Source organism: Hakea prostrata, chromosome 6 (assembly GCF_041222555.1).
Source record: "Hakea prostrata isolate BN-2017 chromosome 6, UWA_Hpros_2, whole genome shotgun sequence".
In the NCBI taxonomy this organism is placed as follows: Eukaryota; Viridiplantae; Streptophyta; class Magnoliopsida; order Proteales; family Proteaceae; genus Hakea; species Hakea prostrata.
Genome location: NC_142605.1, coordinates 30535422 through 30563420, shown reverse-complemented (window position 1 = coordinate 30563420; position 27999 = coordinate 30535422). Strand labels below are relative to the sequence as shown.

General features: G+C 39.5%; 1 protein-coding gene and 1 pseudogene across 2 annotated transcripts; one reads left to right on the top strand and one right to left on the bottom strand.

Annotated features, from left to right (window-relative positions):
- LOC149013295 (delta-aminolevulinic acid dehydratase, chloroplastic-like) lies at positions 1-27092 on the top strand. Of its 2 annotated transcripts, none has more exons than XM_089160176.1 (13): positions 1-102; positions 538-866; positions 1143-1254; positions 1378-1451; positions 7466-7534; positions 7625-7708; positions 7798-7867; positions 15642-15697; positions 15800-15921; positions 21908-21979; positions 22081-22162; positions 22251-22328; positions 26622-27092. In XM_089160176.1, exons 2-13 carry the CDS (start codon positions 561-563, stop codon positions 26784-26786), a joined length of 1290 nt encoding a protein of 429 aa, XP_089016302.1. In that variant the 5' UTR covers positions 1-102; positions 538-560; the 3' UTR covers positions 26787-27092. The 2 variants fall into 2 exon arrangements, with proteins under 2 accessions (XP_089016302.1, XP_089016303.1); XM_089160177.1 differs by lacking the exon at positions 1-102 and adding an exon at positions 109-241.
- Positions 27042-27626, bottom strand: LOC149013294 (basic leucine zipper 43 pseudogene; annotated as a pseudogene).
- Positions 27627-27999: the final 373 nt, after the last annotated feature.

Here is a 27999-nt window from a genome sequence, read left to right as displayed (position 1 = left end):
CGAATCGAATCATATAAAGTAAACTAAAATAAATAACCGAGGAGATAAGGCTTTCTCTCGCCCTGGAGGTTTACTCATAGCCTCAGGAGTTAGGCTTACTGGGTAAGATTCATGTGTCATCACCCTATACTAAACTTGAATTCCCTGAAATATTTGGTTCAGTGTCTCCCAGATTCACTTGTTGATTCAAGTTTTGATTTTTATTGCATTCTAAGGCTGTGTCGACGCTCAATTCAACTGGGTCAGTCCATCTAATTAGCTTAAAGAAGTCAATTTCTTGAACTTGAAATGGCTCGGTTCTGAGTTCTGAGTTCTGAGATACAATTTTTTCTTGCATGCCCATGTCCTAATTATTGTTGAGATCGCCTCAGCTCAACCTGTGATAGTCCTTTTTTATCACCATCTTCAAATTGAATTTCTTCGCATGTATTTTGATTAAAATTTTTCGTTATCAAGCATTTTGACATTCTACATTGATGATGAGAGTTGTGCTTTCTTTGCTCCGGTCTTGCTGACACTGGAAATGTGGCATTGCAGAAATAAGGTGATAGATAGAAGCGATGGCCTGTGTTTTCTCCGTTTCTCCAAGTAATGTTCGAGCAATTAGACCTTTAGATGGTCGAAACTACATCGGCTTGAAACCCTCGATCAATGTCAAATTTATTAATGTTGAGCGCCCAATTAAGAAACAAAACTGGGCTCTGCTAGTCATCAGAGCAAGTGAAGATCGGGAAAGGGCACAGGAGAAGTTGGGATTAACTGTTGAGGAATGCGAAGCTGCAGTTGTGGCTGGAAATATCCCCGAAGCACCACCTGTTCCCCTTAAAGCTGCTGCACCAGCTGGAACTCCTCTTATCTCGCCAATTGTATGATTTTATCATTCCTTGTATGAACTACTAATTACATTCTTTGGATGTTATGAACTTTATGTTATTAGTCTGATTGTTCCCATGAGTTGCACTTTTGATGAATATAATGGGATTCGGTTGGATGGACAATAGAGCATTCAAACCAATAGCTAAACTGTAAATATATTTAGCATCTCTATCTACTGATGTGGAGGAAGTTACATTTTTTTTTTGTAGATAATTATGTGTTAACGCCGCCTTATTTATAAAGAAAGAAATGGTGTTTTGTTTCAGCCACTTACTAGGCGTCCTCGCCGTAATCGGAAGTCTCCTGCACTGAGGTCAGCATTCCAGGAGACGTCTATATCTCCTGCAAATTTTGTGTATCCACTTTTTATTCATGAAGGTCTGTGTTGACTGATGCTTTCTATCTTCTTCACTTTTTGTTCAGTTCCAGAAGACTTATGTTCTACATTATACTAATATCGGATATGCATACATCTGGTTTCTCATCTCCCAAAACTTTCAGGCCAACAGGATACCCCAATTGGAGCTATGCCTGGATGCTATAGGCTGGGATGGAGACATGGACTTGTAGAAGAGGTGATTTTAAGTTTAGCTAGTTTTCTTATCCCAAAACTCCCCCCACCCCCACCCCCACCCCCACCCCTTTTCCCTTTTTTATTCTTTTTTCCCCCAATGCCTTCCGCCTTTAGCAAAAGTAGTGGTGCTATGCCTCAAACTTAAGTTACCATCTGTGAACAGGGTCATGAGTATTTTGGTTCCAGTGGCTTTTTCATCTATGGAGTGTTTGAGCTCAACATAATCATGTGTAATTATTCTGACCCCCCCCCCCGCGGCCTTTTGCCTGCCTGCCTCCTCCCCCCCCCCCCCCCCCCCCCTCCCCTCCGCCCCCCCTTCTCCCCCCCCCCCCTCCCCTCTCGTTGTCCCCCCCCCCCCCGCGCGCCCCTTTTTTCTTTTGGGGTTTTTATTTTTTTTTTAGAAAGAGGGGGCCCCCCCCCCCCCCCCCCCCCCGCCCCCCCCCCCCCCCCCCCCTGTGTTTTTTTTTGCCCCTTTTTTTTTTGCCCCCACCCCCGGGGGGGGGGGTGTTGAAGAACGATTTATAATGCTTATTGATCCATGATCTCACCCTTTTTTATAATTAAGTGGAGTAGTTTCGATAGTTCTATATGAATACAAACTCTAACTTAACTCCTATCAAACTCTTATTAGACTCCTAATGATCCAACACTCCCCCTCGGTTGAGGCATAGTATTACTCATGCCTAACTTCCTCTAGGGGAAATCTCTTTCTTTCATCCCTTAGTGAACATCTCTAATTGGTCTTCGGATCTTACAAGGCTGCTAGCCCTTGTTCCACTTTCCTTTGACAAAAACCCGTCAATTTCAATGTGCTTAGTTCGATCATGTTGCACTTGGATTATTCATCTAATAGCAGCCTTGTTGTCACAATTAACATCTGGGGTTTGGAACTTGACTCCAATATCTTGCGCAAGCCTTTCAACCATAGTAGCTCACAAACTCCACGAACCATAGCCCTATATTCACTTCGCTGATAGCTACCACATTCTTTTCTTACTTCTCCAAGTAACTAGATTACCTCCAATAAGGTCGAACCTGAAATTGACTTCTGTCTGGAGATCCACCTCCATCGTGTATGCTTCTCTTTTAGATTATCGGTGGGTGACAAAGTATTCCTTTTCCGAGTTCCCTTCAAATCGTAGTATTCGATACCCTTCATATGGCTAATATGGATCATGCATGAATTGACTCACTATACCTCGCATGCATGTCCGCCGGTGTGGACAAGTGATAGCTTCCTACCGCCTTTGGTATCTTCCTTTGTCCACCGGTTCTCCCTCTTTTTCTTTAAGTTTAGCTCCGCCTTCAATAGGGGTATCAACTACTTTACACCCCAACATTCCCACTTCGATAATAGATCTAGGACATACTTTCTTTGGGATAGGAATATACCTTTATTTGATCGAGCCACCTCAATCCCTAAGAAATACTGTAACTTCCCTAGATCTTTAATTTCAAACTCTTTGCCAAGATAGTCCTTCAACTTTTGAATTTCTTCACCATCATTCCCTCGTGATGACAATATCGTCTACATAGACAATGAGAAGTGTGATGTTAGTACTTGACTTCTTGACAAATAGTGTATGATCAGCATTGCTTTGCTTGTACCCAATAGAAGTCATTGCCTTCAAGGCGTCCAAACCAAGATCTAGAGACTGTTTTAACCCATATATTGACCTCTTCAACCGACGGACTTTCCTCTGCAGTATTGTCATCGGAAAAACCATGTGGGATTTCCATATAGACCTCTTCTCGTAACTCCCCATGTAAGAAGGCATTCTTTACGTCTAGTTGGTGCAAGTTCCAGTGTTTGTTCACGGCTACGACAACGTAACTCGACGGTATTTAGTTTCGCAACTAGGGCAAAGGTCTCCCGATAATCAATCCCATAGGTCCTGGTAAACCCCTTTGCAACTAGTCTAGCTTTCAACTTGTTGACTGATCCATCCATATTTTGTTTAACCACAAATACCCATTTGCAGCCCACTTGGTTTTTTTCGGAGAAAGTGTAACCAGCTCCCAAGTGTCATTTTTCTTCATTGCCTCGCATTTCCTCTACCATAGCTTCCTTCCATCTCTTATCGGGATAGGCTTCCTGCCAACTTTTAGGAACAGATACGGATGACGAGAGAGGATATAAAAGCACGTAGGAGTCGGACAAAGAGTTATAAGAAACATATTTAGCTATGGGATGTTGAGTACAAGATCCGACCCCTTTTCTAACAAAGAATAGGAAGATCGAAGAAGATACCTCGGTAGAATCCGATTCGGAGCAGGAGGCCGAAGTGGTAACGTATCCCCTTTCTCCACCGCTTTGCCGGTTGTATTTCTTCCTCCGATAAGTCTGCACCTCTTTATTTTGGTCAATCTGGTTTTGAAAGACCCCAACGTGTGTCTCACGAGTGGTCTCCCCTTGGCTGGTTCTTCACTGGTTCGGGTTGAAGGGGAGGATTGAGTCCTCGATATCTGCCGAAGTCTCCCCCGGTCGGGAAACTCTTCCGGGACTCTTAGTTGTGTTGGTGTGTGAAAGGAAGATCTAGATCGAAAGAACACTTCTCCTCTAGGACTCTCCCCCTGGAGAGGTGTATAGTAAGGGCAAAACTCATGAAAAAGTACATCCATGGATACAATGGTTTTCTTGGAGGGAGGATGATAACATTTGTACCCTTTCGGTAGCGAATACCCCAAAAATATGCGCGTAGGCTGCGGGGAGCCAACTTACTCGTGCTTGATTCTGCATAACACACGCATCCAAAAACCTTTGGGGAAATAACAAAAGAAGAGGCTCCTTAAGAATCTCATTAGGACATTTAAAACCAAGTATCCTACTGGGCATCCTATTCATAAGGTAAGAAGCAGTGAGAATAGCATCACTCCAGTACTGGTCAGGTACATTCATAGCAATCATAATAGAACGGGCTATCTCTAGAGATGCCGATTCTTCCTTTCGGCCACCCCATTTTGGGCAGCCGTATCAACGCAACTAGTCCGATGTATTATGCCGAGTCGAGAGATATCTTTGAAATTCACCATCAATATACTCTGTGCCATTGTCACTGCAAGGATCTTCACGGTGGCATTGCCGAGTTTTAATCATATTATGAAAATCACGAAAACATCGAAAACTTCATTTTTTTGTTTTAAAAGATAAATCCATGTAGACGAGAGTGACAATCAATAAAAGTAACAAAGTACCTATGGCCGTGATCACCGTCGGCGGACCCCACACATCGTATGAATTAACATAAAAGGAATATTTTTTCTATTATGAAGAGAAGGTAAATAAGTAGAACAGTTTGCTTCGCAAAAATGCGGGCTTCACAAAAAAAAATCATCCTCATTCGAGAAGAAACTAAATCGAAATATTTTCTTAAGAGTTCCTGGGGGTGACCTAGCCTACGGTGCCCCGATGAAGGTTTGATATTACCGAATGGACTCGATTAGAAGATGTAGTCGGCGGTAGATCCTTCAATCGGCTCGCAAATAAAGTCCATTGTCTAGTTTACCACGTCCAATCTCCTTCCCCGTTACCGATCCTGAAAGACACAATAAGATGGGAAAAATGTCACTTTACAATTTAAGTCATGTGTAAGACTGCTGATAGAGAGCAGTTAGTAGAGAAGAGGGAACATGTAAAACTTTAGACAAAGACAGGGATGGAGAATGTTGAATGGTCCCTTTTCCAAGGAATGGAAGAATAGGAGCCACCAAGAATTCGAACTTTACCCTTTCCGGTTGGAGAATATTGTAGAAAAAGAGGATAAACTCATCATATGATCTGTGGCTCCGTATCTAATCCAGGAGTAGAAGCAAGAAACTTGGAAGCTTGTAAAAGTTTTACCTGTAGCAGGTAGGAGTTGGTTTGATTAGTAGAGGGCTGGTGAGGTTGTCCCGGAAGATTGCAATACGTCCAAGTTAACTCCTCCCGTGAGAGCCAACATCTCCGAGGGTGTTTGGAACCTCTCGAGATATAGCTTTCGATTTTCCTTTTTTTGTGCTCTTTTTTCTCAAAATTAGCGCTTCCCTGGAGTTTCCAACAATTTTCCTTAGTATGATAGGGTTTTGCGTGCTCACACTTGACAATCTCCTTGCCGGATCGATTTAGTGCACAATCGTAGCTGATTTCTCCAAAATAGAGTATGAGCATGGCTATCGCGACTTTCCTCACCACAAGAGCATAAGACTGTTCTAGTGTAGGAAAGGAGAACACTTAAGACTTGTACTCATCCGATCGTACTCCACGTTCAAACCTCGCCAGAAGTCATATACTCATCTTATCAATGTGCTTCTTATAAGTCGCCACATCATCTGGATTAGTGGGTGATAATCCCCATAATGATCCAACTCTTGCCAAAGAGATCGCAACTCGATAATAGTGGCCACATCGGTTCCTTTTGGGTAGTCTCTGAGCTTCTTTCGTAGCTCTAAACTCGTGCATCATTCCCAACTGTCCATATGTTTCGTGTAGCCTTCGTTTGGGCGCGTCAGTAATAGATATCCATGGGCAATATTTGGAATCATGGAATTCAGAGAAATGACATAATAAAGAGTCATTCGATCCATTTTTCCCGGGAACGCCTTGTGGTGAGGTTTGATATGGTGCCCTAATGTATCCAACAAGTCCTCTTCCGAATAGTTAGTGCGATCGTGACCAAATCAAATAATTTGTCCCATCAAATCTTACCGAAGAGGATGAAAATTTGGGTAATGTTCCCGTGGGGCTATACCTCGATAGTTGCCATGTTGAAAAAATTGTCTCAGTTCTTCATCACCTTGTAAAAAACTAAACTCCCAATGCAATAGCCAAACAATGATATGATCAAATCTCCTTTTTCCCTCTTCTTCTTCTTTTTCTCTCTTTCTTTCTTTCTTTTCTTTTTTTTTTTTTTTTTTTTTTTTTTTTTTTTTTTTTTTTTTGAACCTAAGAAAAATTCTGGTCTGGTCTAATTGAACCAGACACAAAAAAAAAGATATGGTTCTGTCTAGTCTATTTTGGACAATGAACCAAGAATTGAACCAAACAATGAACTAAAGAACCAAATCAGAAGTTGAACCCAAAAACCAACCAAATAACAATCGATATCTTCTTCCACACACCTGAAAAATCAAAGATTTATGTTCCCTTGAAGATGATGCACAGCAGTAGGTGCTGCATGGTGCTTCTCTTCTTCTTTCCTTTTCTTCTTGGTCTGCCCATTGTGATTCAGTTTACCTAATGCAGAAGCCCGTTGTGGCCTCTTCTGTTTTTCTATCCAGCGCCTTGTGTTCTTCTTCTCTTCTTCTTTCCTTTTTTTCTTCTCGTCTTCTAGGTGGAACTGAAAAATAGTCAGCTCTCTGGTTTGAGGGAAATTTCTCACGATGTTCGTTTTTTAACAACTCGGGTTTTGGAGAAAAAATCTGCTGTGGTTTATAGGTTTAGACACAGAAAAATAAAACATACTAATCTTGGCTCATGCCATGTTGAAACTTGTGTAGATGCTTATTGATCCATGATCTCAAGCCCTTTATTTATAATTAAGTGGAAAGTAGAATATTACAAGGAATAGAATTCTATATGAATACAAACTCTAACTTAACTCCTATAACCCCCCCCCCCTTTTTACCCCCCCCCAACCACACCCAAAAACAGGGGGGGGGGGGGGGGGGGGGGGGGGGGGCCCTTCCAGGGGGCCCCCCCCAGGGGGGGGGGGGAAAAGACTGGAGGAAAGAAACACCAAGGCCTCAGGATTACGACAAGAACCTTTTCCTTGGGGCATCCATACAGGGAAGCGACTGGAGCTTTGAACTAGCATAAAAAAGGTGGCTTTCCAGATCATGTGGACCCCCAATTGTTCTTGTTATTACATCTACTCTATTCAGAAAATTTTGTTATACTACAGGTAGACTGAAGAATGGCTACATATTGTAATGTGATCTCTGTGCAGCATGTCCATTGTGACTCTTAATTCTTGCTCTCCCATGTTGCCCATACACAGCTTTTTTACAGTGGTCTAAGTCAGCATTCTTTGGTTGTAGGTTTACAAGGCTAGGGACGTTGGTGTTAATAGTTTTGTGCTTTTCCCAAAGATTCCAGATGCTTTGAAGGTCTATCTCTCTGCCTAGTTCTGTCTCAATTTCAAATTTCTTCCATGTGAAGTAAAAAGCTGTATGAATATTTTCCTTTTTGCTCCACAGTCTCCAACAGGAGATGAAGCATACAATGAGAATGGTCTAGTGCCTCGAGCAATACGGCTTCTCAAAGACAAGTATCCTGACATTGTGAGTAAATATTTCCCCCTGTTTTTGTGTTATTTTGTTCTTCGTGCATAATCTTGACTGCTATTTAGGTTCATTATGTCTTTCTTTAGGTCATCTACACTGATGTTGCATTGGATCCTTATTCCTCTGATGGGCATGATGGCATTGTTAGAGAAGACGGTAAGACAGATCTTTTCATCCCTCCTAATCTCTTCATAAACTTTAACTCTGGAATTTTTGTCTGTATGTGCTATTTTCTTTATACCATTAAATTTACGGAGTATTTTCCCCCCATCCTAATTGAATGACCGCAGTATCAAATGAATGCTACTGATATTAGTAAACCAAATGAATTTCCTTTCTTTTCAAGTTGTTTTCTGTGGGTTTTGGGGTGGGGAGGATGTGAGTGGATCTGGTTTTGTTTCTGATTTCCCTGAACTAGACCTGTTTGACCTAGTTGCGACAATATACCCGGACTATAAATGCCTAAATGGGATGGACGGTGTGAGAAGCAAACCAGGTTGGGGGAGGCTAGAGCATATTAAGTGGAAGAAAATAGATGAAGGCATACAAATAAGCTAGGAAAAATCAACTTTGGTCAGATCTTGTTCTTGTGAAACCTAAATCTACTAGGTGTGTACTGAGCAATGACTCAATTCATGCAGACTCCATGGTGGGATCCAAATCTGTTTCCACAATGGCTTTTTTTTTGAGCACCCAATTGCTGAGCAATATGAATGCATTTAGCATTCACTAGAAGATTGCAAACAGTAAGAGTTGCAGCTCTTGATTGTAATGAAGGTTGAAATCCACCAGTTGAGATGGAAATTTACTCATGTAAATTGCAGGCCTTGATTGCGATTCAAAACTCAAATCCAATGGACCACAAGCAGCCTCACTGTGGGTTGGTATTTAGTGTGCTGTGGGGAACTGGATATCCTGATCCTTGGCCACATAATTAACCTATGGAAACCAGATGGATGGGCGCAGAGGAGGGGTGAGAGACTGGAGGGAAAGGGTTTTGTGGTCTGGAGGCTGGAGAGGGAGGAGGGAAGGTGGTGGGTGCGGGAGTGAGCAGAGTCATGGGGGAGGTGGGAGGGGCAGGAGGTGGAGATAGAACCATAGAAGAAGGTGGTGGTGGGGTTGGAGGCAATGGCAAAATGGGTACAAGAAATTATTCAGTAGAATTGGGCCGTGAAGGGATTTAATTTTTTGTTTTTTGCTTTTGTCTCCATTTGAATAGTAAGCTAGAGTGGTGTTTACCTTGTTTTGGAACATCAAACATCCTTTTCCAGACATGAGGTATCCCTGACATCCATTTATCAGTCATTGGGTGCCTTGAGTGTTATTTACCATGCTTTTTAAAGTCTCATATCAGTACTTTATCATATTATGGCCATCCAATACTGATCGTATCAGCTGATGTGATAGAATACTTTATAAGCATTTCCTCGTAAGTTTCAACTAACTAATTTATTTAAATTTTGTCTCTATGGTTGATTTTGGTGCTGTCTTATAAATTTTCCTTTTAACATTGACTGTCATGATAATTGTCAGTGATGTGACACTTACAAGAAGACCATATTAGCATTTGAAACTAATTTGTAGAGCTTCAGATGATTTAGCTTTGGGTACTATTTGTCTGTGAATGAGTAGAAAATTGTGCATTCGACCTAACGATTCTTGTAATTTCCAGAAGAGGTTATTTGTCTATGCGTGGTGTATTCAGTTCTAAGTATGGACCTCTCATCCATAGAGGTAAAACTCCATCTTGATTAATACAGACACCTTAACATACCCTTGGAAGAGCACAGATGAAAGGGTTTAATTTGTCTGGCATTTCATAACCGGCTCTGCTGTTGAAGTGGGATTTGACAAAAGTGTGTATTTGACTGGTCGTATTTGATATATTCCTCCTAAATAAAAATGTTAATGAAAGGTTATAATGCTACTATTGGGGTTCGAACCTACAAATTTCCAGGTATCATTTTGACACTGAAACTACTTAACCGGATATATGGATGCATTTCAGCCTTCCAAATCTTACAGAGAAAGAACTGTGAGCTTAATTACATGGTATTAGGGCTAATTTGGGATGGTGATGGTTGGAAAATAATAAAACCACAACACATGTGTTGTAATGTGAGGAATTGCTGCTTTAAAAGTATACTATTCACAAGACCCCAATAGGGTATTTATAGTTACAACCTAGTTAAGTCCTATACTAAGTAGGAAAAAGAAATATAAAACAAATAGAAATAAAACTCTAGACTTATTAGGAAACATAATCCTATTCTAATTAGAAAACCTCAATACATGTTTTCAACACTCCCCCTCAAGTTTGAGCATAGATATTTATCATGCCTAACTTGCTCATAATGTAATTGAATATCTTCGTGCTTAAGCTTATTGTGAGCACATCAGCCTGTTGCTCGTTTGAAGTAACAAAGGTGAAATGGATCAACCCAGCCTCAACCTTCTCTTTGATGAAATGTCTGTCAATCTCCACATGCTTAGTCCTATCATGCTGTACTGGGTTATGAGCTATGCTGATTGTTGACTTACTATCTGAGTATAACTGTATAGGAACCTCCAAATCTGTCCCAACCTCTTGAAGCAGCCCTTTAAGCCATAGTACCTCACAAATGCCTTGAGCAATCGCCCTAAACTCGGCCTCGGCACTGGACTGCGCAACCACAGCCTGTTTCTTGCTTCTCCAAGTCACAAGGTTACCTCCCACAAATACACAATACCCAGAGGTAGACATTCTATCATCTGGACATCCTGCTCAATTGCATCTGTATATGCCTCAATCTTCAAATGTTTATAAGCTGAAATTAAAATTCCTTTTTCTGGAGTAGTCTTCAAGTATCTCAAGATCCGATATACTGCATCCAAATGTGAGGAATAGGGATCATGCATGTACTGGCTAACAAAGCTAACTGCAAATGTGATGTCAGGTCTAGTGTGAGATAGATATATCAACTTTCCCACTAATTTTTGATGCCTTATCTTGTCAACTAGTTCTCTTTCCTTTGCCTTCAAGTGTAGGATAGGCTCAATAGGAGTCTCAGTAGGCTTACATCCTAGCATTCCAGTTTCCTCAAGAAGATCCAACGTATACTTCCTCTGGGATAGAGATACACCACTAGTAGAATGTGCCAACTTTAAACCTAGGAAATATCTTAGTTTTCCCATATCTTTGATCTCAAATTCAGTTCCCAAAAAAGTCTTTAATGCTGAAATCTCATCCTCACTACTACTTGTGATCACAATATCATCCACATATACTAAAAATATAGTAGTGTGGTAACCATATCTTTTAATAAACAAAGTATGGTATGCATTGCGCTGCTTATAGCCATTAGATATCATTGCCTTATGGAACCTTCCAAACCACGCTCTTGGAGATTGCTTTAACCCATATAAAGCCCTCTTTTAACTTGCACACTTTCCTATAAGTCTCTGGTAATAGAATACCCAGTGCCAGGTGGTATATCCATATATACATTTTCTTGGAGTTCTCCATGCAAAAAGGCATTCTTCATATCTAATTGTTGTAAACTCCACCCTTTATTAATTGCACATGAAATAATAGTACGAACTATGTTCATCTTGGCAACAGGGGCAAATGTTTCCTGGTAGTCAACGCCACAAGTCTGAGTGAAACCTTTGGCCACCAATCTTGCCTTGTATCTTTCAACAGTCCCATCTACCTTGTACTTGATCACAAACACCCATTTGCACCCAACAGTCTACTTTCCTATGGGCAAAGTCCCCTAGTCCCACGTTTTGTTTTTTTCTTTTCTAGAGCTTGCATTTCCTCATCCATAGCTTCTTTCCAGTTTGAGTGAGATAATGCCTCTTGCCAAGTGTTAGGAATAGAAGTAGAGGATAGAGGAAATAAAACTTTGAAATTCTGGAGATAAAGATTGATATGAAACATAATTGGAAATAGGATGTTTGGTGCAAGTTCGAGGCTGCTTTCTTAATGCAATTGGTAAGCCCAAAGTAGGATTATAAGAAGGGTCAAAGACAGACTCACCTGAAGGAACGGATTGTTCAGGGCCAGGAACCAAAGCTTTTGATTGGCTTGGTTCAGAAGGGGTCACTTGTTACTTTTTTTGATAGGTTTTCAGAGGACTAGTCTCTCCTTATATATCATCCACCAGTTGTTCTTGTCCAGTCATTCCATTTCCCAAAGGAGGATCATCTGCAGGAATCTCAGGAGAAATATCAAAAGGAGGAATCAACACTGGAACCTCTTCACTAAAACTCTCCCCCTGAAGAGGTGTAGGGGAAAATAAGGAATTTGTTCCTGGAACACAACATCTGTAGAGACGAAAAAACGACGAGAACTAGGATGATGACACTTATACCCCTTATGTGTAGGAGGATAACCCAAGAAAATGCACTTTTAACCCACGAGGATCTAACTCTTCATGAACATGGTGGTTCCGAACAAAGGCAACACATTCAAAAACCTTAGGTGAGACTGTAAAGACTGCTGTCCCTAAAAGAACCTCAAGGGGACATTGTTGGTTTAAGACTCGAGAAGACATTCGGTTAATTAGATATGTCGCAGTAAGAACGACTTCACCCCAAAATCGAAGAGGCACATGCATAGAAAACATGAGGGAACGTGCTACTTCAAGTAGATGTCTATTCTTGCGTTCGGCAACCCCATTTTGAGGTGGAGTGTCGACGCAACTAGTTTGGTGTATGATGCCATGGTTTGCTAAATAGGAAGGAAATGCACCACCCAAGTACTCAGTTCCGTTATCCGTACGAAGGATTTTGACTGTCGCCCCAAACTGAGTCCTAATCATATTATGAAATTTTTGAAAGCACGAGAAAACGTCACTTTTTTGGTGAAGTAAGTAAACCCATGTGGTCCTAGTACAATATGTCAATAAAGGTAACAAACCATCTATGATCAGATATAGACACGGTCCGAGAAGGACCCCACACATTAGAGTGAATGACTGAAAAAGGAATTTTACTACGATTATCTGAAATAGGGTAAACATGCCTGGTCTGTTTGGCCAAAATACATGCCTCACAATAAAAATCATTCAAATTACACCTTTTAATCAGATTAGGAAATAATTTGGACAAAATAGGTAAAGGAATGTGGCCAAGACGTTATGCAACTGTAATAAGGTAAAAGTGCAGGAGAGGTGGAACTAGAGACTGTAGAAAGAGCTGATGGGGACCGATCCATTAAGTAGAGCCCCCCTTTCTGTCTACCACTGCCAATCGTAAGCCCTGTTTCCAGGTCCTGAAATACACAATGAGAAGGAAAGAAAGTTATTTTGTAGTTCATATCACGAGTAAGGCTATTAATAGATAAAAGATTAGCAGAAAACTTAGGAACATGCATGACGTTGGATAAGGTAAGAGAACGCGAACAGATAATAGATCATTTCCTAGAGATAGGGGAGAGAGACCCATCAGCCGTTCGAACATCCTGAGCAATAGGGATAGATGAATAAGTATGAAACAAAGTAGATGAGCTTGTCATATGGTTGGTTGCCCCAGAGTCGATTACCCAGGAGGGATAAGTCAAATTGACATTGTGACAACCAAAAATACTTTTGGGGAATTGTGGATCAACAGAGAGAACAATGATAGAGGCTATATTCGCACTGGAGGTCGGTACTGGAGAAGATGAGTCAAGTCTGGACATCAATTGGCGAAGGTGCTGGAGCTCATCTGAGGAAAGAGGTGTTGGAGTACTTAGGGTGTCAGAACTGGCTTGATTTGTAGATGTTTGATTGTTGCCTTTGATTCCATTTCTACCTCCCCCACGGGAATTTGTTGGACGTTCATGCAACTTCCAACACTTGTCCTTTGTATAATGCTCTTTTCCATAATACTCGCACTTTACTGGAGGGCGAAAATTACCAGAACTATATTTATTATTGCCATAACCAGCCACCAATGCAAATCTATTAGATGTTTGAGTGTGTACCATAGCTGTCCTTCGACTATCCTCGGTATCTACCATGGCATAAGCTTGAGCCAGAGAAGGGAAATGCTCTCTAGAAAGGATTTGTGCGCAAATTTGATCAAATTCTATATTCAATCTTGCCAAAAAATCATAAACTCTCTGTTTATCTTCCCATTATTGATAGGTAGTAGCATATTCAGCATTCTTCGGTGTAAACTTCCCATAGAAATCTAAGTCTGGTAATATCCCTGAAGAGTGTTATAGTACTGAGAAAGAGGAAGGTCCTTCTGCTGTAACTGATTGATTTTCCGTCTAATTTCAAAGCACTATGCATCATTGCCAACTCTGAAGTATGTATCTTTAGTAACTTTCCAAATAGTTGTCACATCAGGAAGGAGGAGATGACTCTCTGCTATGCTAGATTTAATGGAGTTGATGAGAAAACCCATAACCAAACATTCATCTGTATACCACTTGGAAAGTTGCAGACCAGGTGTTGAAGGTTTTGTAGAAGTCCCATCAAGATGGTTAGTAAGACCACGAGCACCAATAGCAAGGAAAACTGAACGAGATCATCTAAGATAATTTGTCCCATTAAGTTTTACAGTGGTTATCTGAAGTAGAGAAAACTCACGATCCTAATGAATGGAAGAAATGGGAGACTCTTCAGTTGTACCAGATAAAGGAGATATGGGATCAGCAATCATTGCAAGGAGAAATTATTCAAATTTACAAATAGTTCCTTGAATTTTTTTCGAAATTACGAAAAGTCCCTAAAATTGTAAAAAATTGCAGAAAAGTCCCTGAATTTTCTTGAAATTACAAAAAAGTACCTGCAATTGTTGAAAATTGAAAAAAAAACCTTGAACTTTTTCAGAATTTACAAAAAAGTCCCTATAATATTTTTAAAATTACGAAACAGTACCTGAAACTATTAGATTGCAAAAGCTACCATTGCTTCTATCATAAACTGTTGTTGATTACAGAATAACTCCCACTAATTCACGTGAAAAATATCTCATCAGGTTACCTCCAATTGGTATATTGTTGAACCAAAGTACACCAGGAAAGTTTTCAGGAAAAAAGCTGGAAGGACATAACCGGTTCGCTTAAATACCAAACTCCTTAGACAAAATTTTCCTAGACATGCACTTAATCACCCAATATACATTTCCAGGATACTCGAAAAGAAAACAAACACGTGAATAGCAACTTCAAAATTTTTTTCTACAGCACCTCCATAGGATGAAAACAAAACCTTGCTCTGATACCATGTTGTAATGTGAGGAATTGCTCTTCTAAAAGTATATTATTCACAAGACTCCAATAAGGTATTTATAGTTACAACCTAGTTAAGTCCTATACTAAGTAGGCAAAGGAAATATAAAACAAATAGAAATAAAACTCTAGACTTATTAGGAAACATAATCCTATTCTAATTAGAAAACCTCAATACATGTTTTCAACGACATGTAATAAGAATCAAATTTAGTATAGGTATATTCGTGATAGATATAGTAAAGTCAATTTGATTTCAGATTGAATCGGATCAACTTACGTATATCCAAGTTCACCCTAATTAAATCAAATTTGTATCTGATTTAGTTGGCAATCAGTGAAGAATATCAGGTGTGTTCTTTTTATTTTCTCTTTCCACATCTACCATTTGGCATTGTGAACAGAATTCTTTCTGCCACAATTAAATGATTTGCAGTGTGTTAAGGCACTCTTGTGGGACAACTCACCCCATCTGTTTTCCCTATCTACTGCAAACTAGTAATTAGTTTTGGCTGTGTCACCTTCCTTTCTGGAAGTTTTTAGGACTAGAGATCTGGTAAGGAGCTGAGTCAGCTGACTGATTCAGAAGTTCAATGGTGAATTAGGCTGCCAAAGTAGGGCAACCAAGATTTCATCTCTTCTTTTTTATTGAGTTGTATCTAAAATTCTTTTTGTCATGCATCAAGTATATTTGTTAATCAGATGCTGTATTTGTACTTGCAGGTGTTATAATGAATGACGAAACAGTTCATCAATTGTGTAAACAGGCTGTTGCACAGGTAACCTTAGAGGACTCTATTTAATAAAGCTGGTCTATGTATGTGTTATTTCTGTTCTACATCATCCATATTTTTTTTGAATCATCCTGGTTTTGTGAATAGGCCAAAGCAGGAGCAGATGTTGTCAGTCCAAGTGACATGATGGATGGACGTGTAGGAGCCATTCGATTAGCACTGGATGCTGAAGGTCTTCAGCACGTATCTATCATGTCATACACAGCAAAGTAATTTTCTTGTGCTTAGCCACTATTTTTCTCCTTCTCCTCTGCTCTTTCAGTGATACTCTGCTAACAATCTTGTACATCCTAATAGATGCAGTTGGATAATATTATGAGGATTAACTAAAAGCAATTCTGAAGTGTTTCAAAAGCATTATTTCATCTTTTATGATTACTTTATTTTTGTTCGGTCCTGTTATTTTGAGAAAGAATAAGGTGAGGAATGGGGGAGAGGAGAGGATGGAAGCCACGATTTTGTTGTGGAGGCTCATCAATCTTGTGAGAACTCCTCAAAGTAACTTTTCTATATATAGGCTAATTTACAAGTCTACTCTATATAGGAAAGCATAAACCTATTTCAATTGGTATAAAACTCTTAATTCCTACAACTCTTTCCTATCGAGAGTTAGCGCAAAGTACTAACTCTCGATGGATCAATCCTTCCTAAATTGCCCTTTTCTAACACTCCCCCTCAAGCTGGAGCATATATATTACTCATGCCCAGCTTGTTACAAATATAGGTAACCCTTGTATTCCCTAGAGCTTTGGTGAACAAATCTGCAAGTTGTTCTCCAGTCCTCACATGCTTGGGGGATATTATGCCTTGCAGTAACTTCTCACGAACAAAGTGGCAATCTACTTCAATATGCTTGGTACGTTCATGAAAGACTGGATTTGATGCTATATGAACCGCAGCTTGATTATCACACCATAACTTCATTGGTGTGTCATCAATAATTCCTAATTCCTGGAGTAATTGTTTTATCCATACCATCTCGCATGTTACCTGTGCTATAGCACGATACTCAGATTCTGCGCTTGATCTTGCTACCACAGTTTGTTTCTTACTCTTCCATGATACAAGATTTCCTCCAATGAATGTGCAGAGTTTCGTAGTCGATCTTCTATCAATAGGTGATCCAGCCCAATCAGCATCAGAGAATCCTTCTACATTTCTATGTCCATGATTAGCGTAAAGAAGCCCGTGTCCTGGTGCTTTCTTAAGATACCTCAGAATTCGTATAACTGCATCCCAGTGTGATGTTCGTGGGGCAGATAAAAATTGACTCACAACACTGACAAGAAAGGCAATGTCAGGTCTAGTCACAGTCAGATAATTCAGCTTCCCAACAAGCCTTTGTACTTCTCTGGATCATCAAGAAGGGTTCCATCTTCTGGCATTAACTTTAAGTTACATTCCATGGGAGTGTCTATAGGTTTTGATCCCAATATTCCTGTTTCAGAAAGCAAATCCAGTACATACTTCCGTTGAGATAAGAAGATGCCCTTTGTTGATTGGGCAACTTCAACTCCTAGAAAATACTTTAACTTGCCCAAGTCTTTGGTCTGAAATTTCTCTTGTAAGTAGGTCTTTAACCTATCAATTCCTGAAGTGTCATCTCCTGTAATGACAATATCATCAACATAAACTACAAGAAAGATCTTGCCTTCATCAGAGTTTTTAAAGAATACAGAGTGATCACTTTCACAACGAGTCATCCCAAATTCTATTACAACAGTAGTGAAGCGTCCAAACCATGCTCGAGGTGACTGCTTGAGACCATATAATGATTTGCGGAGGCGACAGACCTTATTCTTCTCCCCCTGAGCAACAAACCCAGGTGGTTGCTCCATATACACTTCTTCATGTAAATCTCCATGAAGGAAGGCATTCTTCACATCCAACTGAAACAAGGGCCACTTGTATGTAGCGGCAAGAGAGATTAAAATACGGATGGAAGTAAGCTTGGCAACAAAGTGAAAAAGTATCAACATAATCTATGCCATAAACTTGAGCATAGCCCTTGGCAACGAGACGAGCTTTCAGGCGAGCTAACGAACCATCAGGATTAACTTTCACAGTGAATATCCACCTACAACCAATAGTTGTCTTTCCTGAGGGTAAAGGCACAAGATCCCAAGTTTGATTGTCTTCTAAGGCTTGTAATTCTTCGTTCATTGCACTGATCCACTCAGGTTTAGACAAGGCTTCAAGACCATTCTTAGGAATAGGATAATTCTCGATAGTAGATAAAGCAGTAGAGAACCCAGGTGATAAATTAGAATATGAAATAAAGTTAGAGATGGGATACTGAACACAAGAACGAGTACCCTTCCGAAGAGCAATGGGAATATCAAGGTCAGATTTGGCAGGAACGTCCGGAGGATCAACAAACGAAGTCGGCACAGAGGTAGAGACCGTAGGTGCAGAGGGGGGAGCTGGTGGTTTTGGCCGGCGCATGTACACTTTGGTGATGTCTGGCAGAGGTGGAGGGGAAGGAACTGTACCCTGTGGAGACACACTTTGAAAAATACATAGATCATCATTTAGGTCAGTTAAACTATGAGATTTAGTGGAAAAAGAAGTTAACTCAAAAAATGACACATCTGCAGTAACAAAATATCTTCGTAAGTCAGAAGAATAACAACGATATCCCTTTTGAGTGCGAGAGTACCCCACAAAAATACACTTAAGTGCACGTGGATCAAGTTTAGAGATCCTTGGGCGATGATTACGAATGTAACACACACAACCAAATACGCGAGGAGGTAAAGTAAATAAGGGAGATGAAGGAAATAAGAGAATGAGGAATGCCACCTTTTAAGACAGATGAAGGCATCCTGTTAATAAGATAACAAGCAGTTGAAACTGCATCAGCCCAAAAGGATTTAGGAACCTTCATCTCAAATAAGAGAGAACGGGTGACCTCCAATAAGTGTCTATTTTTCCTTTCTGAAACCCCATTTTGTTGAGGAGTATCAACACAGGAGGATTGGTGAAGAATCCCATTAGAAGCCATAAATTTACAAAACGGATCAGAGAAATATTCTTTGGCATTATCACTACGAAAAGTACGAATAGGAACACCAAATTGAGTACGAATTTCAATAACAAAATTGCAAAATATGTCAAATAATTCTGAACGATTTTTCGTTAAATAAAGCCAAGTGACTCTTGAAATATCATCCACAAATGTAACAAAGTATCTGTAACCTGAAGTAGAACTAACAGGATAGGGTCCCCACTCATCAGAATGAACTAGAGAGAAAGGGTGGTCTGATCTGGTGTTTATACGAGGAGGAAAACTCACACGATGAAGTTTTCCAAATTGACAAGACTCACAATCCAACTTTGAAAGAGAATGAAAACTTTTATCTACCAATTTTAGGGTTTCCAGAGAGGGATGCCCCAACCGATAATGTATTTGATGGGGCATGGAAATACTAGAACAAGCAGTAGAGGATATCTCCTCGAATAGATACAACCCCCGAGACATACGGCCTCTACCAAGTATCTTCTTCGTCGTAAGATTCTGAAATAAACAATATCCAGGAAATAATTTCACCAAACAGTTATTAGTGGAAGTAAATTTATGAACAGATAATAGGTTAAATGGCAAATTAGGTACATAAAGAACTGAGGGTAGGGTAATGGATGGAGTGAGTTGAATTGTACCCACTCCTTTAACATTGATATGAGAACCATCAGCAAGTGTAACCAAAGAGGATGATGGAACAAAAGAGGAAAATATACCTGTAGCCCCGGTCATATGATCAAAAGCTCCTGAATCAATGATCCATGGGTGAGATGTGGTTGAAAGGCAACTAGTAGCATTACTTGTCTGAACAAGGGTGGCAACGGCTGATTGTGGTTGAGTGGCCTGAAACTGACTGAAACGAATATAATCTTCCTCAATCATCTTTACAGTCTTACCCTCAGGATGAACTTTAGTAGTTGTAGGCGCTGATTCAGAAGTGATAATTGCGTTCACCATGTGTGGGGGCTTCCCATGAAGCTTCCAACAGTATCGTTGAATATGTCCTGGGCGACCACAATGATGACAAGTCTTAACTTGTCCTGGACTGTCAGTAGAGTTGTGTGAACCTGGATATTTTCCAGTATTATTTCCTCGAGTTCGTCCTATATTTTGTCCACCAAGGACCTGTCCTCCAGAGGTGCCTCGAGAAACTATTGCCAAAGCTGAATTTTCTGTAGAGTTATTGGTACTCTCCCTTGCAACACGAAAAACTCTTGAAAATGTGTCGGCTAATGTGGGTACATGATCACTACCAAGAATCTGTGCTCTAACTGCCTCAAACTCCTTTCCAAGACCTCTCAAGAAACCCATAACAGCTAATTTCTCTCTTTGATTTTGCATAGTTTTGACATCAGAGGAGATAGGTAGAATAGAGTTTAGTTCTTCATACATTCTTTTAAAATCTGCAAAATATTGGGTAATATCTCTACCTTTTCTATCTACTCGATAAAATTCCTGGGACAATTCGTAGATTCTAGCCAGATTATTCTGACTAGAATACAACACATTCAAATACTCCCATAATTCCTTCACAGTTTGTAAGTGAGTCACCAAATCTATAATGTTATCTGCCAAGGAATTAAACATCTGCCCAAGTATTCATGCATCAACAATTGCCCAAGTATCATCATCTATGGGTACAGTCTTAGTCAAATGATCTATCTGTCCCCGTCCGTAAAGAACAATTTTAACTATAGCCCTCCATTGGTGGAAATTTGATCCACCCTCCAATTTCTTCTCAGTTAACCGATGAGAGGATGAAGAAATAATTTCAGTCATAGTATTTTTATTTGAAGTTTTTCCCATATCAAACAATTTTAAAATCAAATCCCAGAAATCAGAATCAGAAATCAGAAACCAGAATCAGAAACTAGAATCAAAGAACCAGAATCAGAATTATTCCCAGATTAATCCCATATTCAGATTAATCTCATAAACATAAATAAACCAATTTAAAATCAAACCAAACCAGTAAACTTGAATCAACTTAAAATCAAACAAAACCAGAAACTTATCTCAGTCTTTCAACTCGATCAATCACTCTTGAAGTCTCCTTAAAACCACCAAAACTCAAGACCAAACAGGAAAACAAATCGCAGCTTTCTTTCTTGAAGTCTCAAAGTCTCAACACATGATCGATCTCTCTCACTCTTTAACAATTGATCGCAGCTTTCTTTCTCGAAGTCGAAGTCTCAAAATCTCAACACAATCGATGCTTTTTCTCCTAAGAAGCAGAACCGACAGTAACCAGCGACAATTGCTTCTTATCGATTGCTTCTTCTCCTATGAAGCAGAACCGACAGCAGCCACACCAGCGACGATTGCTTCTTCTCCTAAGAAGCAGAACCGAAAGGAACCAGCTATCGATTGCTTCTTCTCCAGGTACAATTTCTTTCCTTCCTATAGAATCGAAAGGAATAAGAGGACTTATAGCTCTGATACCATGTTATTTTGAGAAAGAATAAGGTGAGGAATGGGGGAGAGGAGAGGATGGAAGCCACAATTTTGTTGTGGAGGCTCATCAATCTTGTGAGAACTCCTCAAAGTAACTTTTCTATATATAGGCTAATTTACAAGTCTATTCTATATAGGAAAGCATAAACCTATTTCAATTGGTATAAAACTCTTAATTCCTACAACTCTTTCCTATCGAGAGTTAGCGCAAAGTACTAACTCTCGATGGATCAATCCCTTCCTAAATTGCCCTTTTCTAACAGGTCCCAAATGAAAATTTTTGCTAACACTCTTCTATTGTGGATATTAAATTTAAGCCGTTATTGTTCTTTTCTAAAAGTAATTCAGTCCCTTGTCTCTTTTTTTTTTGGTAAAGAATCCCTTGTCTCTTAAGTAAACTAAGAATGTGTTCTCCACTTGTATGGTAACATGTTTCAGTTCTCCCAACTACTTTTCCAGTAAACAATTTAATGTGATACAAAAAATTTTAAATGGACATTGATGAAATGAATCTTATTACCATTATTTACTAATGGAGTTTCTTTCTCCAGTGTCAGATGACTGTTCTTCCTCTTTCTTTTGGGAACTGGGTTATCAACTTGAAATTTGTAAATCTGCCCATTTTTCTGGATCTCCTTAATCATTATACCTGGTATCTTATAAGTAATTTGACATCATTTTCTGTTTTTATTGTGTTGATCTAATTCTTACTCTAACAGGTATGCGAGTTCATTCTATGGTCCATTCCGAGAAGCTTTAGATTCAAATCCTCGTTTTGGAGACAAAAAAACGTATGGGACAAACTGAACTTAAAATTCTTAAACTATTGAATCTCTACTGTTATGTTGCTAGCACTTACAACTGCATATCAACTTGGCTTCATGAACAAAAGTTATCAGATGAACCCAGCAAACTATAGAGAAGCCATGGTTGAGGCCTGTGCTGATGAAGAAGAGGGAGCTGATATCCTTTTGGTAGGTATTTGCGTTTGGGGTATTTAGTTGACCTTACTTATCGGTTGAAGGATCCTTGATGATTCAAATAATTTGATTGGTTTGACAGGTGAAACCTGGACTTCCATACTTAGATATTATACGACTTCTTCGAGATAATTCCCCTTTGCCAATTGCTGCCTATCAGGTAACTCAAATCAAACTTCTACTCAGAAAAATCTTGCCATACAGGTTATGAATTGCATTATTCATTATTGGCATTTATCCTATCCATTTTTTTGTTAAAAATTTTCTTTTACTAGTTTTGAGTGTTATATGTAGTATTTGTTTCAAGTAGTTCTGGTATGATATTTGCATTGGCAAGTTTCTATCTATTAGAATTGATTGCTTTGACCGTCAATTTCGTTGACTCTTTCATAAGCGTGCACTGGCTATTTTGAGAATCCTGGTCCAAAAATGAATCAGTTCTACCTAAGGGATTGCCTGTACCAAAATTCAGCCTGACTGATGTCTCATGATCATCTGATCAGCACATGGTTTTCTACCTTTCTGGAACTCTATATTTTCCCCTTGTATGATCCATTCTAGTACAGAAACTATGACTTAAGCTGATATTAGTCTTTCTGGCAGGATCAAATCTCATAAAGTCTTCTAGACCTGAAAGGTTTGCCTAAAAAGTCGGATTTTAATTGCTAGAAGATAGGACTACTATATTAAAATCATGTTAACTGCTCTTGAATACTTAACCAGAGTCACCTAAAATTCCAAACTAGAGACAAATCTAGAACTATTTAAAGTGTTCAGTGAGGAGGAAAATTTGCTAGTCCGTTTGTTTTGTTTGTAGGAAATCTTTTACTAACAAATGCTGAGTACTTGTACCAAAATCATAATTTCAGAAAATTTGCCATAAAAGAGAAGAAAAAAAAAGAAAGAAGCAAAAAGAGACTCATAAAATGATGTTTCCTTCTACTTGCTTTTAATAATAGGAAATATAGGTTGTTTGTTTCTTGTTAGCAATCACATAATTAGTTTGTAGTTTGTACCTTGTCTGGTGGAAGTACCAGCGAGGGAGGGAAGTGCTATTGGTTTTAAAAAGAAAAAAGAAACTTTTGTCATCATGATTGTGTAGCCTACTTAAAACTCTTACCGTATTTGGCAATTTTATTTTTTAGATGTAATATTAACCCTTTCAGATACAAGGGATCTGGCTGCAAAGTGCTATGAAATATAATAAGCAGGTTTGGAATGAAAAACTTTAGGCAGAATCTTTTCTTTCCAGATTTTCCTTTTATGTGGTTTTTACCTGGAAACAAGCATAGCATTAGTAACAACAAACAACAACAACAACCACAACAAGAACAAAAAACAACCAAAAAAAAGAAGCCTGATTTCAACTTAATGGGGTTGCTTACATGGATGCAAACAAACAAAGGTAAGAAAAACTGAGTTCTAACCATAAAAGAGGGAAATAAAATATTGGAAAAGAGGGATGGGGATAGAGAAGAGAAATGTAAAATTGAAAATGGCAAATGAAAGATGGAAATAAATACAAGAACAAAAGATGAAAGATAGTAAGAGGAAAAAGGCACAACCTAGAACACTAGGAGAATCTCTGCTAGGTGGGGTCTGCAAGATGGATCCTTGCCTCCCAATAGGCTCTGGTCACACTTGGTGGAAGACCTAGCCATCGTAAAAAATTTAGTAATAATGGGACTGCCATAAAGTGCAATGACGTGACTGTATACGCATTTCTTTCTTTCTGTCTTTCTTTGAAGACAATATGTTAAAACAAACACCAATAGATCGCAAATAGAGATAGAAACAAATTGAAGCAACACAATGATTTAACGTGGTTCACACCCCAACATGATATACTACAGCCATACATTATGTAGGAAGAAGATTACAATGAAGATCTCTTAACCAATCATCAAGACAGCGTTACAAAAAACTCTCACCCAAAACTTTAGGGCAAAAATCCCTAAATCTCATAATGATCCTATAGGGAACGTAAGCTAAATATCTATGGAGTTCCAATCGGGTAATTGGGTCAGGTCGTACCATACCTATACCTCCAATCGGGAAGGAAATCATAGGTTTCCCAGCTGCTTTCATCACATATCTCAGAAAACAGGTCATTCTGGTGCCCACCAAAATATGTTGGTGCAGCCGTGCAGGTCAATCTCAAAGCGGGGTCCAAGAATTCGGGTCAGGCATAACATAAAAATATTCAAGTGAGCTACCTATCCTACTGTTGGTGGCATACCTCTTCTCATGGAAAGTAGAAGTAATGCTTCTTTTTTTCCTGGAGTTGGTGGGTTGGGGTGGTACTACCTTCAATCAGTGAGGTTCTTTGAAAGTTTGTAGCCTGATTGCAAACTAGACAAACCACTGAATTAGGACTGGGTTATTGCTTTCAACTTGGTTAGTTAATGGTATAATCTTCTTTTGCTATAAAATAAATGCAGTATACTCTTTTTATTATCCTCAATCGTATTTCCTCAAGGTTTCATCTTGTCTGACTTTGTAGTTAAACAATATAGAATTCTTATGAACTTCTGATGATCTCCAAAACATAATTAGTGCTACTTTGTGCATAGCCTCCTGTCTTGAAAGTCGAGTATTAACTTGTATGCGTGGCTACAACACTGTGTGGCTCTATTGGAAAGAAGCCATCGCTGTTTTTACTGCCTCTATGTATCAACTTCACATATATGAAGAATGTTTAGGAAAATAAAAAGTTTATATATAAAAATCAACAGAAGAAAATGAAAGAACAAAAGTTTTTTTTTTAACCTAGAAAAAGCCAAAGAAAATAAAAAATGCACCTTTTTTTGAGGTCCTACCCATGCAGTGACCTGAGAGTCACAGAAAGCACAGGCTATGCATAATCCATCCTATAACTGAGAAAAGATTTGATTCATCCCAACCAAGCTTATGTGGTCCTTTTCGCTCTCACGGAACTAGGCAAAGCGGGATTGAAATGTTTGCTAATAAGGTTGAATATGCATTTTTGTTGGAGACTACTTCACCGTTTTCCACCTCTGTTTTTGTACATGCTCCACATATATACATAAAATTCTAGGGCCACCCGGTGCCGAAGGCTTTTGCACAAGAAGAGTAAGAAGGGCAAACCTGGTGCTGAAGACTTTTGCACAAGCAAAGTCCGGGGGCAATGTTCCTACACCCAGCAATTTTTTCATTTTTTGCCAAAAGGCTGTTTTGATGCCTTGACTTCAGGCTTCAACTGTGGTCCACCAACCATCGCGCCAAGAATTAAAAAAATCTGCAGGAGGAAAAGAAAGAGAGAAAAAGCTTGTAGAATTCCAAATGGGATCTGAAAGGCGCACATGCAGTGATGCAGAATCATTAAAAGGGAGCTGTGTCGTATAACCAGTGTTGGAAGAGTTTTTGCTTGACTAGGCCCAATTTGAGAGTAATAAAAAAAGAGGAGATGCCAAGTTAGGGCAGGCTTCAGTTTTCTCATTAGCAAGATGGGAGGTACTTGGACGCTAAGTGGGGAAGTTTATCTGATGCTTCTACTTATTATGGTAGTTGATTATGATCAACAACCCCACCAGAACCCTCAGTCACTGTTACCATTTTCATCTCTGGATGGACCATGGGATCTCTCTTTCAAAGTTTTTGCACATGTTCCATTAAAATGTGCCAAGCCACCCACATCCAAATTTCATGCTTTTTTGATGTTTGGGTACACCTGATGGAGTTGTCACTTTTCTGGTACTATAGTTGTTAGAAATGCCAACGAAAGCACCAGCAGAAATGAAAACAGATCAAGGCAAAAAGATATGACATGATGGTTTACACATCAACTTGATGTGCTACGTTACTGAAGATGCTTTTGTTAAGTAATGTAAGAAAGTTAGGATGGGGATCTCTCATGAACATCCAAAATGGCAGTGCAAGCTCTCATCCAAGACCCTGGGTTGGAAAACCTGAAAGCATCTTGGAGATCTTTCAAGAACACCCAATATTATACGGCAAGCTCGCACCCAATACCCTGAGTTGGAAAACCCCAAAAGATCTTGGTTATTCTCTACAAGAAGACAGTATGGCACATAATAGCCCCTCCAACAAGGGTGATTCACTGCAAGCCCAGAGCCCCTCACTGATCTCAGAAAAAGTCCATTTGGGTTGACACCAAAATGTGATGGAGCTACAAGAAATCAAGAGACAACAAAGGAAAATTATATTTGTGAACCTTTCATTTGCTGTTCCTACTTCATACAGTAATTACACTCGGATGCACGACCTGCACAACCGCCAGCACCGTCTGATGTTACTTTGTGCAAAAATGGATAGACTGTGATATCCCTTTAAAGTTACTGAGAATTTTACCCCCAAAACATTCATCTGATGGGTCATTATCTCCTTTTTTGCCATAATTTGATTTGATTTATCTGGCTGTTTTTTTTTTTGGCGTCCCTCAACTGAGCTTGGTTTTTCTTTCCTGTTCCAGGTTTCAGGTGAATATTCCATGATTAAGGCTGGTGCTGTTCTGAAAATGATTGATGAAGAGAAAGTCATGATGGAGTCTTTGATTTGTCTCCGGCGGGCAGGTGCAGATATCATACTCAGTTATTTTGCTCTACAAGCAGCTAGGTGTTTATGTGGTGACAAGTGAGAATTGTATGTTATAGAGATGAATCTTATGAAAAATATCCATATCCATTACTCTATCTAGCTGTCTCATAAGTAAGCAAGCTTAAACTGATACAAGACGTCCTCAAGCTGTTATTTCATGTCTCTTCATTGTCTTATTTGGCTTATAAAATTCCAAAGACTGATAAACTGAAAGAAGTAACAGAGGAACGTAGAAATAAAAGAAGGAAAAATTTTGAAAGGAAAAGAGAGAAGACTAAAAAAAGTGGCCCCCATTTTAATGAAGCAAATCCATGGAACTAGTGATGGATTATTGTTTTGATTCAGTTCTTAGGTGAGCTGTGTTGCATGGTGTTTCTTCAAGATCCTGCAACGTGGCATAAGAACTTTCCAGTTGCAGGTTATTGAGCATTTGGCGAAGGTCAGCAGCTTCCTCTCTTAGCCGTTCATTCTCCTGGAGGACCTGGCCATGGCACTCTGACACATGATTCAGCTTATCTATGAGCTGACGGTTCTCATTTCGAAGCCTCATAACTTGTGACCAGAGTTCGTCCAAGTGCTTTTGCTTTCGCATCCGTGACCGTCGAGCAGATTCTCTATTAGATATCATTCTCCTCTGCTTCCTTTCATCTATGATGCTCAGCTGGTTCTCCTCTGCGTCGTCAGAAGAGTTATTGCTGACACAAGACGACTGTGTCGGGAACTCATGAACTGGAGTGGGGAACTGTGGATTAGGTATGGATCTTAAGAATCTACTGTAATCAAATGCAGGTATGCTTTGCATCGCAGGAAAATGAGCTGGTAATGGAACCTCGTTTGCAGGTGCGAGGTACCGGAGTCCAGCAACCTCAACCGCTTCCATCCCTGTATTTTGACGTGAGTTCCAGACAGAGACTGTTTCTTGGTTTGGAGGACAGATTAGGGAAGAAAGCTTGGCTTACAGAGGAGTTGTGAAGGTGTTTGAAGCTTGAAGGAGGGGGGAGGGATGCATGAAGGGTGGGAGAAGTTTATAGCTTGAAAAAAGTGGAAGGAAGTGGCCCACTTTGTGCAACTAGAGTAACAGTAACCTGAGTTTCTTAAAGGGCAGACAACAATAAACATCCACAGGAAGGCCTTGCATCTCATGCATAAGCATATATGATATATAACATGTCATACACTGTTTTCCTTCTTGTATAGGGTTGCATGTATATGGATGCAAATGCATGTATCACCCATTCATGGGTATGCATTCA

Coding starts and splice junctions, on each gene's coding strand:
- LOC149013295 (XM_089160176.1), top strand. CDS start 561: ATGGCCTGTGTTTTCTCCGTTTCTCCAAGTAATGTTCGAGCAATTAGA. Junction 1,452..7,465: donor GACATGGACTTGTAGAAGAG/GTGATTTTAAGT, acceptor CTTTGGTTGTAG/GTTTACAAGGCTAGGGACGT. Junction 7,709..7,797: donor AAGACAAGTATCCTGACATT/GTGAGTAAATAT, acceptor GTCTTTCTTTAG/GTCATCTACACTGATGTTGC.